This window comes from Mesocricetus auratus, unplaced genomic scaffold, assembly GCF_017639785.1.
Source record: "Mesocricetus auratus isolate SY011 unplaced genomic scaffold, BCM_Maur_2.0 Super-Scaffold_6731, whole genome shotgun sequence".
Lineage (NCBI taxonomy): Eukaryota > Metazoa > Chordata > Mammalia > Rodentia > Cricetidae > Mesocricetus > Mesocricetus auratus.
In genome coordinates this window covers 10,291,050-10,306,788 of record NW_024429185.1, presented here as the reverse complement: position 1 = coordinate 10,306,788, position 15,739 = coordinate 10,291,050, and the positions used below count along the sequence as shown (strand labels likewise).

Here is a 15,739-nt window from a genome sequence, read left to right as displayed (position 1 = left end):
AGAGTTATGTACACATAAGGACAAAAGCATAGAAAACATCTATTATAAAATCATGAAAGAGAAATTTTGTAACCCTAGGGGAAAAGATGCCAGAATAAGAACAAGAGGCATACAGAAGACCACATAGACAGACCAGGAAAGAAACTTTCCATATCATTTTGCAAAACATTAGAGAACAAAGGGTAATGAATGCTACGTGATAAGACTAAGTCACAGTTAAAAGCTGTTACATAAGGTAACAGCCAAGCACTCAAGGGAAACTGAAAATCCAGAAATACTTGGAGCAAAATATATTAAGTTCTGAAGCATCACCGTTGCCAAGTCATATTATTTTACCTGAGGAATCTATCTGAATTAGAAAGAAAAGAAATCCTTGGTTAAGTGGGATTTAGAAACAAATACAAAAAAAGAAAGAAGAAAAGGAGGAGGAGGAAGAAAAGGAAAGAAAAGAAAAAAAACAGACATAAAGAGATTACTAGGAGATAGGAGGCACAATCTGAAATGAGAATAATAAGGCTGCTGTGAAGAGATAATGCCACCAAAGAAACTATAGATTAAAAAAAAGACAAAGAAGGAGGAGGATGAAGGAGAAGGAGGAGGACAGCAGTTATGACTAGTAGGAGGAACTACAAAAATGTCCCTTGATCATCTTGGTCCTCCTCTCTTATTCCCTGACTCTTCTCTCAAGACGCAGGTTATTCTGGAACATAAATGATAACCAGGAGATTTTATTTCATCTATGTCAAGAAATAATTGTACTAAATAGCCATAAATAATTAAATTGTATATGAAAAGACTAAAACATATGTACAAAGGAAAATAAACGTAAGGACATATGCAATTTTTCTACCCGGGAGTATAAACAAGGAACTCTTGTCAATGGGCTTTTTGTTATTGTGATGGATTATGTGAAATGAAGCAACTTATTTGGGAAATATTTTATTATTTATTGGTTCATGATTTTAGAGGATTCAATTCCTGGTTGACAAGATGAGTTTCTCTGAGCTTGAAGCAAGACAGAATGTCACTGTGGAGAGAATTTGATGGAGAAAAGATTAAATCATGGCTGTTTGAAAACAGAGAAGGGATTAAGCACTTTAAAAGACAGCCTTTCAAAGTCAAGGCCCCAGTGACGTTCCTCAAACCATAGCTACTTTGTAGTATACATGTAGTTGTGAAGAAATCAATGGGTTAAGTTATTCATTAAAATAATAACCTAATGATTCATTCACCTCTGAATGTCAACAGTCAAGCTAGCCTTGCAACAAATGTAATAGGAAATTCTCCGCTTCCAAAACATAAAAAACATGAACATTTATAACGAACTAAAGTCACCACACCTAAATAACACACCAGTAGGATTTGAATAGTAAGATAAGGGGGATAAACTAGAGGCCTTCTCTTGAGTGGTCTATCATAAATACTAGGTAACCCAAGTATGAATTTTATCTAGAAGAAGCTACAAATTAATGAGAAGCATGGTCAGGAAATCTGGGATGTGCTGATATTTGGTATCAAATTAATAACAGACTTGTAATAAATTACTGAATAGGTTTTGCATTCAGTGTAAGGAAACATTTGTCAGCCCCTTTTATGGAATGTTTTCTATATCAGGTTAATTTAACCTTTGGGAGTCCCATCCACTGAGGAACAGTTCTATATTGGTCCTAAACTCTACTTGAATGAGTTTGTCTTCCCAGCAACAGAACAGTATTACAGGCCAACATCATCTTTCTCACTCAAGGGATGTCTGTGTTCTAGGTGAGGGAGCTGAAAACTATTGAATAACATGTTACGTTTCCTCCAGGTGAATTAACACACACACACACACACACACACACACACACACAAAGAGAAAGAAAGAGAGAAACAGAGACACAAAGAGAATAAGCATGTAGACAAATTGCAGGCCAGACAAATAGTGGTACTTCACCAAAGAAAATTAGTATGACTTTTAATATCATAAAAATTAATGTTTTATTAGCATAAAAGTGTCATCTGAGAAAAGAATTTATTAAGAAATTAATTTACATATTACTTACAAAAATGTTCCTAGAAAAGGGAAATATGTGCTGTGTAATTTCTTATTCTTAAGAGGGTGTATATTAGCAAACTAGATGAGACCATTGGTGATTTTCACCAAAGGAATCCTGTTAAATTACTTAACCCTTCCTTTTTCCCTTGCATCATTTACCTACTCTTTATGTAACTTTTTTATTCATTTACTTATTTATTCAATTATATTCATTGAGTACTTACTTTTTATCAGGGTTTTGTATACATTAAGAAAAGTCCTATTTTGTGATTTCATAAGATAAGATTGCATAGAGAAAGGAGAGTATGTGAAGTCTAGAGCAAAGATTATTCAGTAAAATACAGAAACAAATTAGTATATAGTTCAGAGCAAAACTAATGTACTATGTTACCAAAAATTTATTCTTTATAATTATATTTCACATGTTAGTCTTTCATGGCACAGCACACATACTTTCTATTACCCCAAAGATGAAGTCGACTTACCACAGCCATTCAGTTTTCTTTGAATTGCACCATGGCTGGATAAAACAAACATAATTAAAACCAGCTTCATAGCATCTCTCCTCTGCTTTCAAACCACAAAATTTAGAGTTGGAAGAGAAATGTCCCAGTTAAGTGCACTTTTATTCTTTATCTGTGAAGATGGTGACTTCATTGTTTTATTCTCTACACAACTGTAGCACATAAGAATATGTGTCCTTGGAACTCAACTTTTAAAAACATATCTTAGGATGTCCCATGTATTAATTGTTGACCTCAGTGTCTGTGCTACTGGTGTTATGTTCAAGAAACAGTCTGTTGTACCAATTCATTCAAAGGTACCTCCCACTTTCTCTTCTAAAAGATTCAGTGTGGCTGGATTTATGTTGATGTCTTTGATCCATTTGGACTTAAGTTTTGTGCATGGCAATAGACATGGATCTATCCGCATTCTTTTACATGCCAGCATCCAATTATTCCAGTACCATTTGTTGAAGATGTTTTCTTTTTTCCATTGTATGTTTTTAGCTTCTTTATCAAAGATTAGATGTTCATACATGTATGGGTTAATATCGGGGTGTTCAATTCAATTCCATTGGTCTACATGTCTATTTTTGTGCCAAAACCAAGCTGTTTTCAGGACTAAAGCTCTATAATAGAGCTTGAATTCAGGGATAGTGATGCCTCCTCTGGATATTGCTTTGTTGAGTAGGGTTGTTTTGGCTATCCTGAGTCTTTTGTTTCCCATATAAAGTTGATTATTTTTCTTTCAAGGACTGTGAAGAATTGTGCTGGGATTTTTAACAGGGATTGCACTGAATATGTATATTGCTTTTGGCAAGATTGCCACTTTTTTGCTACATTGATCCTATCTATCCAAGAGCATAGAAGATCTTTCCTTTTCTGGTGTCTTCTTTCTTTCTTTAAAGACTCAAAGTTCTTGTGATACAGGGTTTTCACTTGTTTGGTTAGGGTTATCCCAAGGTATTTTATGTTGTTTGTGGCAATTGTAAAGAGTGATATTTCCCTGATTTCTTTCTCAGCCCTTTTATCATCTGTGGGAAAGGGGAACACTCCTCCACTGCTGGTGGGAGTGCCAACTCTTACAGCCACTTTAGAAATTAGTATGACAGTTCCTCAGGAAAACGGGAATCAGCCTACTACAAGCCCCAGCAATTCCACTCTTAGGTATATACCAAAAAATGCATATTCATTCAATAAGGACATCTGTTCCACTATATTCATAGCAGCATTGTTTGTAATAGCCAGAATCTGGAAGCAACCTAGATGTCCCTTAACTAAAGAGTGAATAGAGAAAATGTGATATATTTGCACAATGGAGTACTGCTCAGCAGGAAAAAAACAATGGATTCTTGAAATTTGCAGGCAAATAGATGGCACTAGAAGAAACCATCCTGAGTGAGGTAATCCAGTCACAAAAAGACAAACATGGTGTGTACTCACTCATATATGCATTTAAGACATGGATCAGGGGAGTGCTAGCCTACAATCCCACTGCCAGAGTGTCTGGAAAACAGAACCTACAACCAATGACTGGGTTGGGGGGGTGGGGTAGTTGATAGGGGTCAGTGGGGGGGAGGGGAGGGAGAGGGAGTCGGGATTGATATGTGAAGCAAGCTTGTTTCCAATATAAATTTAAAAAAAGAAAAGAAAAAAGAATCCTCAGTACTATTTTTGGAAGTGTGATCTCAGTAAAGAAAAACCGAGAATATGATTGGACAAATTGTACAGATGTCAAAATGGTATGTGCACTCTAGAGGAAGCTGTGGTTATATCCAATTTGTGTACGATTGCAGCCTATGATTGTAATGACATCTTTCACTGCCCAGCTGCTCTCTGCTAGCATGCTAGTGGAGAGGCTCACTGGGGAGGTCAAAGATATTTTTAGTCTTGAGAAAGCGCCCTTTCTTTCTAGCGGCTCCGTGATCACTAGATTCAGAACCAGGATCAATGACAGAAGCAAGAAAGGAATGAATATGAGGTTCAAACAGGTGTAGGAATCGTTCAGCAATATTAAAGGAAATGTAGTTGAATATAGCTTAGTTTTAGTGGACAGATAATCATGTGAGTAAAGATATTATAATGAAACTAATTCTATATGCAAACATAGGTTGCAAGATGCCTACAAGTGACCCTATGTTAGGGATAAATGTATGATCAATTTGAGCAGTCAGATATTGTCTACAGAAGAAATAGCATTAACAACTGGACCTTAGAAATGAACAGTCATTCAGCCAAGTCACTTGTAGGTTCCTTTTCTTCCTGGGCATAGGAATACCTCACTCCACATATATCCATCCAGAAAAAAAATCCCTTAGAACCATGAATTCAGTGATGTCCTTGTTCTGCTATATTTAATTTAAAACATAAAGTGTTAACTCATAATTCACAGATAAATTAAATAATACACTTTGCATTTTAGAAGCTAATAATTTAGTTTGTCAGGTGAGAAGTTACTGCAACAGTTGATGACCAAACAGAACAATATGGTTATTGAAAGACTTTCTGATAACATTTTAGCTGTGATACAAGTGATAAAGACACTTTGTCTTTGAAGACAGGTGAAGATACTATTTCTTGAAGAATCTTTCTGTGTCTAACAGATCTGACTGGATTCTTACTGAACTAGAAGAAGCACATTTGAATATCTGCTCCTTTGAAATATCTGATAAATAGCATCTAGTGGAGATAAAAATATTGTGGCAGAAAATTGAGGATCTCTGTTTGATTATATTATTTCCAAGATTCCAACACATTGTCAGAGATAGTATATAGGAGGTTTAATGTTCTTAATCCTTTGGATCAAGGTACACATGAAACAAAGTCAGAAAGTAGTAGCTTTTTTGCTTTGTATTTGTTGAACTTTCCATTTATGATGAAGCAGGAAGAAAGGAGGAACAAATAATTATGACTTCTCTGAACATACTCCATGAAAGTGAAGCTATGTTTTTCTTCTCTGAACTTTGTCTAGCCTTTAATGGGCTGTTTTCTTTAATAACATGCAGCAATTACTCACTGTCTGCTTCTGCTAAAGCTGTCAAGTCTGTTTCTTGAAAAGCAGGTAAAATGTTTCCTTCTATGTGTAAATGAAAAAAAATCAAAAGGATTTTTCATAATCAGGACACAGTTTGAAATATAAAGTATGCTTCCAATTTTCAAATGTGATGTTTTCTCTTGTCTTTTGGAAATACAGTAATGCTCACAATTTCCTTTGAAGTGGTCCTTTTTTTGCTTCTTAAATTGAATATCTGCCATTTTCAAATGTAGATACATTCTGATACACGTAGAATTTGCTTTGCTGTTATGAACCATAGGTCATTAGCAGATCTTACTTGATACTTTGCTCACCACTGGCAGTATAGGACTCCTCTAGCCTGTAGTGAACATTTGAAGAATCATTTTGCTTGGGAACACTCACTATTACAGGAATGCTGAGAGGTTCATCATGCTTATTTGTAAAACAGAAATTTAGACTTAGTGACTATTTTTGTAGACTGAGATTTGATGCAAATGCATACATAAATCAAAAGAAAATTAGGTAATTATCATAATCAATCTTTTATGATTTCCTAGTGTGAATCAAATAAAAGGCATTATTTCTGCTACTTAATACAAATTTTAAGTTTAATTGGGAAGGTATTTTCTCTACACAATAGATGCGGCCTATAGATTTTTTTTAAAAATTTAGTTCTTTGCCTATGTACGTGTGTGTGTGTGTGTGTGTGTGTGTGTGTGTGTGTGTGTTTATTAGAGTGTATGTGTGTTTACAATGAGTGGAAGACCCGAGGAGGTCAGAAGAAGGTATTGAATCCCATAGAGTATGAATTATAGAACTTGTATCCCACCCATATGGATGGTAGGAAACACACTTTGATCTGCTCTGTGACCAATAGGTGCCCTTTACTACTGAAGCGTTACCAGCACCAATAGTGGATTGTTTTTTATGTAAAATTTGGAATTTAGGTTAAAATCCATCTTTACTTTTCCTAAAGTAGAACTGATGTTTTATAAATACATATCAGTGTCATGGTAATTTTTCATGAAGTTTAAATTTTATATTATCTTCTGTGATTCAAAGATTATACATGGTGAAATATAAAGGAAAATTCATGATTTCTGACTTAAACTCATAAGCAACAAAAGCTTTAAAAGAATTAATCTGTGTGTTTTTCTCTCCCTAGTCTTACATTTTAAAGAGTAGTGCATAATATATAGATGTAACAAAATAATATGTGATATTACATATATGTGTCACATTGGAGCTTCTGAATATAAATATATATAAAACCTGTCTTAAAATTGTGGAAACTGATGAGCAAAGGGGTTAAGACTGGGCTGGTTTAACCCCTAGAAACTGCTGACCTGACAAGGGTTAGTTCTTGAATCCCAGACTGATGCCTGGGAATCCAGCATGGGACTGATCAAGACCTCCTGAATGTGGGTGTCAGTGAGGAGGCCTAGGTAATATGTTGAGCCTCGGGTAGTAGATCAGTCCTTATCCTGGGTATACACATGGATTTTGGACTCCCATCCAGCAATGAGAAATGCACTCTCACCCTGGACTCTTAGGGGGGGTCTAGGCCCTGCCCTGGATGAAATGACAGACTATGGACACCCCCATGGAGGACCTCACCCCCCCCGGGGAAATAAAGGGATATTGGAGGGGTTGGTGGGAGGAGGGGAGGGAAATGGAGAGGGACCTGGAATTGACATGTGAAGCAACCTTGTTTCTAATTTAAATTTAAATTTAAAAATAAAAAAATGTGGAAACACTTGGTTTCTTAATACAATATTTACATTGTAATAATAATTATATTCATTAAAACAAAAATACCATTCTTGTAACTCTTCAGTATAGTAGAGCAACTTGTGTTGATTAATTGGTTGAATGGCTTGTCATACATAGGATCATACATTTTACATGTATCTCCATAGGATTTTCTGGTAGTATATTTGTGTTCATTCTCAGACCTTAAATGTATTGTCTACTTGAACAGAACCTAGGTATAAGTATAAAGACAGACTTTCAATTGAAGAAAACTGATATAAGTTGGTCAGACCACTGTGGGTGGTACCTTCTCTTGGTAGATGGGTATGGGCTGCATAAGAAAGGTAGCTGAGCAAGCCAATATTCAGTTTTTTTTAATTTTTTCTTGAAGAATAAATTAACTAATTTATCATATGTATATTTCACTTACTATCATATGTTTGTTATCTTATAGCAAGCTTATTAGTAGTTTTTCAAAAAGGAACCATTTTGTTAAAATCACTGTTTTGTGGAATTCAGATTACTGACATAATTAACTAATTTATCATATGTATATTTCACTTACCTATCATATGTTTGCTGTCTTATAGCAAGCTTATTAGTAATTTTTTCAAAAAGGAACCATTTTGTTAAAATCACTGTTTTGTGGAATTCAGATTACTGTCATACAGAATACAGAGATCATGCAAATAATAGCTTCTGTAGTTGCAAGAAGCTTCCTTGGCTGTCCAAGTTTTACCTAATTTTGTCATCTATTATTTCATAAGTATGGTACCTTGTAATGTCTATTACAAGGTTCTTAATATAAAGTCACGAAGGCAGCCTTGCTTTCTAAAGACGTTGCTTGATAAACTTTCCTTCTGTAACAATGACTCTTCATTTTGGAAAGATGATAAAAATACCATTTCTAAGGGAAATAAAATGTTTGGTGTATCTACTGATTGGGCGAGAAATACATCAATCTAACCTTGCCTGAGAATACACAGAATAAAATACCCAATTTAATGCTGATGTACAAGATTGTGCTCCTGTCCTGTACTCACTATCAGTAAAAGTAAAAAAATGTTGGTGCATAGATAAAGAAGAATATGTGTCTGTGAATTTAGAAATCAGTTATAATAGCTTATTCTTTTAATTTCAATATCTCATGTGAAACATGGTGATTGTATCTGTACATCTTCAGAACTGAGAATTCCTTAGCGGTGAATTCTGATTCAAGAACTAAGGACTTAGGACTATTTTGTCATTTCTATTAACTTGTACTACATTCTCTTGTATTGATTTTTACAGTTTACAGTGTTCTTTAACACTAATACAAATTGTTACCTCTTTCTTGGTAACTTTTTGGAACATAATTGCTTGTCTTTAATGTGAACATATTTAATCTCCCCATGTTTATTCCATGTCTGTCACTGACCACCTTCAGATGGCCTGTATTTCTATTTTTTTTGTATTTTTAATTTAAATTAGAAACAAGGGTGCTTCACATGTCAATCCCAGCTCCCTCTCCCTCCCCTCCTCACAAGAGCTCCCACCAACCACCCCAGCCCCTCCCAACCCCCACTCCATTCCCCACAGAGAATGAGGCCCTCCATGGTGGATATCCAGAGTCTGTCATTTCCTTCAGGGCAGGGCTGAGATCCTCCCACAAGAGTCCAGGCTGAGAGAGCATCCCTCAATGTGGGATGAGCACCCAAATTCCATTTGTATGCCAGGGGTAAATACTGTTCTACTACCCAAGGCCCCAAAGATTGCCTAGGCCCCCTCACTGACACCCACATTCAGGAGGTCTGGATCAGTCCCATGCTGGACTCCCAGCCATCATTCTGGGGCCCAAGAGCTTCCCCTTGTTCAGGTCAACTATTTCTGTGGGTTAAACAAGCCCAGTCTTGACCCCTTTGCTCATCAATCTTCCCTTTCTGTCAATGGGTTGAACACTTAAAACAATTTCCAAGTCCATTCCATGTTATCTTAACTTATAAACGCTATATTCATTTTACTGAGAAACGCATCAAATTCTACAACTATAGCACATAGAAAGTGTATAGCATGTCCTCTCTATTCTTCTAATTTTTATGGAATATCATCGTATATGTAATTGTATTAAAATTATAACCTCTTAGATTTTTTTCAGATGAAATGAAGCATACCAATTGAGTCTAAAATTTTATAAGTAAATAGGATGCAGGAAGATTTTGGGAACTTATTAGAAATGATTAATGGTGTAATCATACATTAAGCTAATCAAGTTGAAATGAGGTCTTTTCTTTCAGAGTAAATCATATTGGAAACATCTTTTATCCTTTCTAGAGTGGTTCAAAGTATATTGCAAAATGCATAGCACACTTAGCTAACAGAAAGCTAAATTAACTATGTCTGTATCTACAGAAACGGCTATGAAGAATATCATGGCTATTACAGAAATAAGATGATTGAGTTTTCATAGGAGACTCTCCTTGATAACTTATACTAAGCAGCAGAGGAACAAAAGGAACGTAAATGGAAATGACAACCAACAAATTCCTCTCTTTCTCTGCTATGTGTTCAGACTACATGTGAGAGAGGTTCTTGCCATGCTAAAACTTGCCCTTGTATTTTGTATTTTGCAGCAACTAGACATAACAATGCTGATATTGGTATAGAACCAACTTATTGTTTGTGTGGTGAGATTTAGAATGAAAAATTGTGAAAGGAAAGAAACTGGGATGTCTTGTATTAACATTGGACCCTTCGTTTCCCTCAAGGCATGAACACAACATTTTGTTCTACTGGGAAAGGATGTATTCCATCAGAAAGAGACTTCCATTAGAAAATAATACAAACCTTAAAATTCAAATATTTTTTTGAAATTTACTAACTTTAACTGTAGACATTTCAAAGTTGCTGTTGGAAAAAATACTTTTACCAAATATATTTTTTTAATTTTTAAGTATCTTAGAGATTTTGCCCACCATGAATTTTTCATGTCACCAATAGAAGTAAGTTACAGTAGCATCAATGATATCAAAGTTCAAATAAAATCCTCAAAAAAAAGTTGAGGAATGGAGAGCCTACTCAGTGGGCATCCATCAAGTTTAATGACCAGAGTTCTACTCCCCAGAACTAACATTGTCAAGAAGAAAATTCACTCCCATAGTTGTCTCTTAATATCCACATGTAGGACATGGGTCATGGTATTACAAATGCAAGCACACCCATAACACACACACACACACACACACACACACACACACACAGAGAGAGAGAGAGAGTATCAAGTTTAGATTTACCGTCTGATGTTAAAGGTCCTTCGTACCTTGAGTATTCATTCTAATATTTCCCCTACTGCTTTCTCCAGACTGAGTGCTTCACTTGTCATTGTTATAGCTCTTGTTGCCAGGAGACCATCATGATAGCAGGAGCCAGCTTGCCATTTCTCAATCAAGTCAGTTTGTCACCACTGGCCTGTCCTCTAAGTATCATGACCTAACTTCTCTCAGAAGCCAGGGCCTTCAGGTATAATTAAAAATCAAACAACATCAACAACAAAATTCCATTCATGTAGGTGTGTATGTATGCGTTCCATAAAATACTGATGTTAAGGCCTATAAATAGTCAGTTACTGTTGCTTCTATTCAACTCATTTTCCTTTGTACTGAGTATCCTTTGGAAACACTGTAAACTGAATATCTGATGCTGAACAAACCCAGTTACGACTTTCAGAACTGTAGTGAAGATTTCTGAGAAGACTCAGAGAATGGTACACTGAGTTAACTGATGTAGAAACATCAGAACCTGCTTTTGGAATGCAAGAGCTTACATAAAATCCAGATGTGTTTTCATGCAACTGTGGCCCCAGATGGAATCCCATGGCTTGGTTTCCAGGTATCGTAGTTAAAATGCTAAAATGTAGATTTAGGGAGAAATTCTGTCTCCAAGGATTGTAAGATGAAGTATTTAAGCAACCATATTAATGCCAACATCTGACCTCCAGATGTACCTTCACTGGTGAACAGATGCGCACACACATACTTACAAACACACACACACCTTCACAGATAAACACAAACGCATCCACACAATTACAAATACATATGCAACTTCATAGTTGAATATATACACACAGAGACACCTTCATAGGTTAGAATACTTGCACTCATACAAATGCAATGTGCACACACACACATACACACACACACACTCAAGTCAAAATTATATTCCATGATTTACATAGCTACTAAATAGAATTGAAAAAAGTGAAACACTTCTTGATACTAGAAATATAATATACAGAATCTATAACCTGTACATCCTGGGTAACTGCATTAGGTACTCCTGATATGGAAGCCTTACTCAACTTTTGTCATCGATGAGGATTATTAGAACAGCATGCTAGAGTTTCCAGACATTATTTTAATTCATATTTAGGATATTTATCTGATATTAATACTTTTATCCACTGTATTTAGGGTATTTATCTGATATAAATAATTTTATCCACTGTATTTTCTGGTGAATTGTGCAGCCAAGGAAGACTATAATGTGGTCATTAAGTAAAATTTATATATGAGAAATCAAAATAGCATATTTGAAATTCTTATAGACATTAGACAATCTGTAAGGGAAAGATCTCTAGAAAGGAAGAAAAATGAGAGGAATGGAGGGGTAAATGATGGGGGAAGGAAGGACAAAGGGAGAGAGAGGCAATGACAGAAAGGTAGAAAATAGATAGCTGATGGATGGATATTAGATAGATGATGATAGAGTGATAGATGAGACTTTAATGTCTAAATTTCATGTAAAACTCAATTTTCTTCTCCTATGATAGGATTGTTTATGGTGTAATTTTTAGCATTGTCTAGGGGCCACACTTTGGAAACTAGTTTTCCAAATATAAAGCTTCTGGGGAACAAAAATTATAGAGAAATACATAACGTCATGAAAAGTAGTGCATAGTGTTTCTCAACATTTTTTCTTGTTATCACACAGACAGATTATTCTCTACACAGAAAGTTACAATGAACACATATTGACTTCAAATACTAAGTGTCTTTGTATAGATTCTCACTCACTTTCGTTCTCATTTCTTAGTCCTCTGTTTCTGTGTGAACTGTTTCCACAAATAGGCAATGAATTGAGTAGTGTCAACAAGAGGAAAGATTCTGTGTGATGCTTAGAAAAAGAGAATGGATTTTCTAGAGTTATTTTACATCAAAGACTAAGGAGTACATTTTGAGGCACTTCACAGCAATCAAGGAGGGTTGCTGTCAATAAACCTAGTAATTTGTCTTCTTAAATACTGCCAGATGCTATAAATTCCTGGTACTTTACAGCTGTTTCTTCTATAAGTAAGTTCTCTTCTTTTTATGCAGCCATTAAATCAGGTGTCTCTTTTCCCTATTCCTAAGCGACTACAAGCTTAAAGCAGGTTCTAGAAAGCTGAGTTCTGTATTTTCACCAAGCGTTGATTGTGGGATATCAAAAATCTATTTCATGTCTATAAATTAAAGAATATGCATAAAATATGACCACACTCTGTGACTAACACAAAACATTTAAGAAGCACAACCTCATTTTATTGGAAGAACTTTGTGGCCTTAAAAAGACAGTATATCATGAAGGGATTGCAGAGATAAATGTGTGGTGAAGGAGATTGTTACTCAGCATCAAGTGTCATCATGACAGGCCTGAAATGCCAGTCTCATATAAATGTAATTCTGAAATTCAAATTCACTAAGTGTGGTTGTTTTCTTTATTTATTTATTTTTTTGTTTCATGTCTTTTTTTTGTGAACAGTATGAAAGAAGTAGGAGGAAGCCATAAGCAATGGAGAGGTCTCCTGTCATCCACCTGTAAGCCATGCCCTGTGGCCTACGTCAGCCCTGTTTGTGGTTCCGACGGGCATTCCTACTCTTCGCAGGTGAGGGCAGCTCTATTTATTCAGTATGAAATTTATAATGCCTGTTGATCCGTGCTGTGGTTTGAATGGGATGTGACCCAGGAAGCTAATGCTCATTGTTTATATTAACTTTTATTTAACTTTAAAAAATTCGTGTTTTACATACCAATCTCAGTTACCCCTTCCTGCTATCTCCAACTTTCCCCACCATCTCCCCATCACACCCCATCCACTCCTTAGGGTGGGGGAGACTTCCCATAGGGGATCATCAAAGTCTTCACATCATTTGGGGCAGGGGCTATGCCCTCCCTTGTCTAAATAGACTGAGAGAGTATCCCTCCACAGGTAATGCGCTTCCAAATCATATTCGTGCACTAGGGATAAATACTGGTTTGACTGCAAACATCCCCACAAATTGCCCAAGACACACAAAAGACAACCACATTAAAGGGACTGGTTTGGTCTCTTGCAGGTTCCCCAGATGTCAGTTCGAAGTGAGTGTGCTCCCAGTTGCTTAGGTCAGTTGTTTCTGTGGATTTCCCCAGCATGGTTGACCCCTTTGCTCATTCTATGGCTGGGTTCAGGAGTTCCTCTAAGTTCTTAGCTGTGTTGTGGTCCCTATCCATTGACATTGCTCAAAAACATTCTGGAATCTTTAGGGGATAGAGCCACCATGAAAGAATAGGCCATTCTGCATGTGATTAGATTTTATAGTCCGCACTCTTACTGTCTGCCATTCCTTCCTGAGAGCAGACCATAATGTAACCTGCTGCCTGGGTTGTGATGATGCACATCCCATGCCTTAGTGGACTGCATCCCTTTGTGACATTCTGCTAAAGCCAAGCCACCTTCAGAGGTTCTTGTCAGACATTTAGACGTAGTCACCCAAAAGTAATTAATACAGTGAGTAAATAAAGCTATTCAACCATCTGTTTATGTGGTTCTTTTTGAAATTTCTTTATTCACTTTAAAGAAATAGTTAAGATATCATTAGTTAGGAATATAATTAGAAGTGCATTTAAGTCTCCCGTATCAGAATTTTTTAACCAGGAAATATAAATGTGATGGATTTGAGCCTTTAAATCTGAAAACCCATGTTTCCTTTCATTCCCTTCTATGGAGAAAACAAACAAAAAGGCATTAATAGTAATTAGAGTTGTAAAAGCAAAAACAACTATAATTTGTCACTCCAATTACTTTTTTAAAAAAGTAACAAACTTTTTCCTCCTACATCAGCTCATTTAAGTTTCCCAGAACCCTTTGGAAGCACTAAAGTTAAGGAAATAACAGCAATGTGGCCAATTTTACATGACTGATTATTATTAAGGCCAGATTTGATAGCATCTCTTAATCAATGTCGCAGGTTTTTCTTCTACATTATTCGGACGTCCTAGTCACTATGTCAGAAGATTATAAGATTCAGTATCCTTGAAGAACTTAGCTTAAATGAGAAATTGGGGTGTACTCTTTGAATATGGAGTAAGAGATTTATAACATCCATGCTAATTCCTCATAGGTCATTCATGAATCTATTGTTTTACAACAGAGTGTTCTTTTTTTCCAGTTTGTAAATTCTTTTTTTATCATTTTTATTTTAATTTTAAGTAGCTTGTTTTACATGTCAATCCCAGTTCTCTCTCCCTTCCCTCCTCCCGCACTCCCCTTCCCCCCCAGCCTCCCACCCTATTGCCAATTCCTTCCACATAGGGGATATCTAGAGTCTGTCATTTCACTCTGGGTAGGGTCCAGGCATTCCCCTAAGAGTCCAGGCTGAGAGAGCATCCCTCTTTGTGATATGGGCACACAATGACTGTTTGTATTCCAGGGATAGACACTGATCCACTGCTCAAGGCCTGATAGGTTGCCCAGGCCTTCTCACTGACACTCACATTTGGGGGGTCCAGATCAGTCCCATGTTAGCCTCCCCGCTGTCAGTCTGGGGTCCAAGAGCTCTCCCCTGTTCAGATCAGCTGTCTCTGCTGGTTTTGCTAGGAGGATACCAGAAAATGGAAAGATCTCCCATGCTCTTGGATTGGTAGGATCAACATAATAAAAATGGCAATCTTGCCAAAAGCAGTCTACAGATTCAATGCAATCCCTATCAAAATTCCTTCACAATTCTTCAAGGACCTGGAGTGTTCTAATAAAGTAACCAGCACATCACACAGTATATATATATATATTATGAATTCAGTAACAGATCCTTGAAGAATTAATTGCCTTCTTTTAGTAAAATATATATATATATATACATATATATATATATGAGGTCTTGAAGACAGACTCAGCTTAATTTATACTGTTAATAGTTTTCTTTTTTATTCACTGTAAAGTTAATTCTGGAATTCTGTACTTTCAAAACATTTTGGCTATGGGGAAATATTATAAACTCTACTTTGTCTGAGATATATTCCATTGTATTCTCATCTTACATTTCACAATTATAAATCTTATTAAAAATACTAGAATCATAAAAAATAAACTGATTTAAGCAATGAAATTATTAAGTTGTCTGGTGGAGAAGATGCCATGTATTTGTCTGCTAACATTTTAAA

General features: G+C 36.0%; 1 protein-coding gene across 3 annotated transcripts in view; it reads left to right on the top strand.

The window, feature by feature from the left end:
- Spock3 (SPARC (osteonectin), cwcv and kazal like domains proteoglycan 3) overlaps positions 1 to 15,739 on the top strand; it is a 347,623-nt gene that overhangs the window by 220,850 nt on the left and 111,034 nt on the right. For all 3 annotated transcript variants that reach the window (XM_040742237.1, XM_005075174.3, XM_005075173.4), the window contains one exon: positions 13,082 to 13,205. In XM_040742237.1, the coding sequence (XP_040598171.1) occupies positions 13,082 to 13,205 (124 nt within the window). The remainder of the gene's footprint in view (positions 1 to 13,081; positions 13,206 to 15,739) is intronic.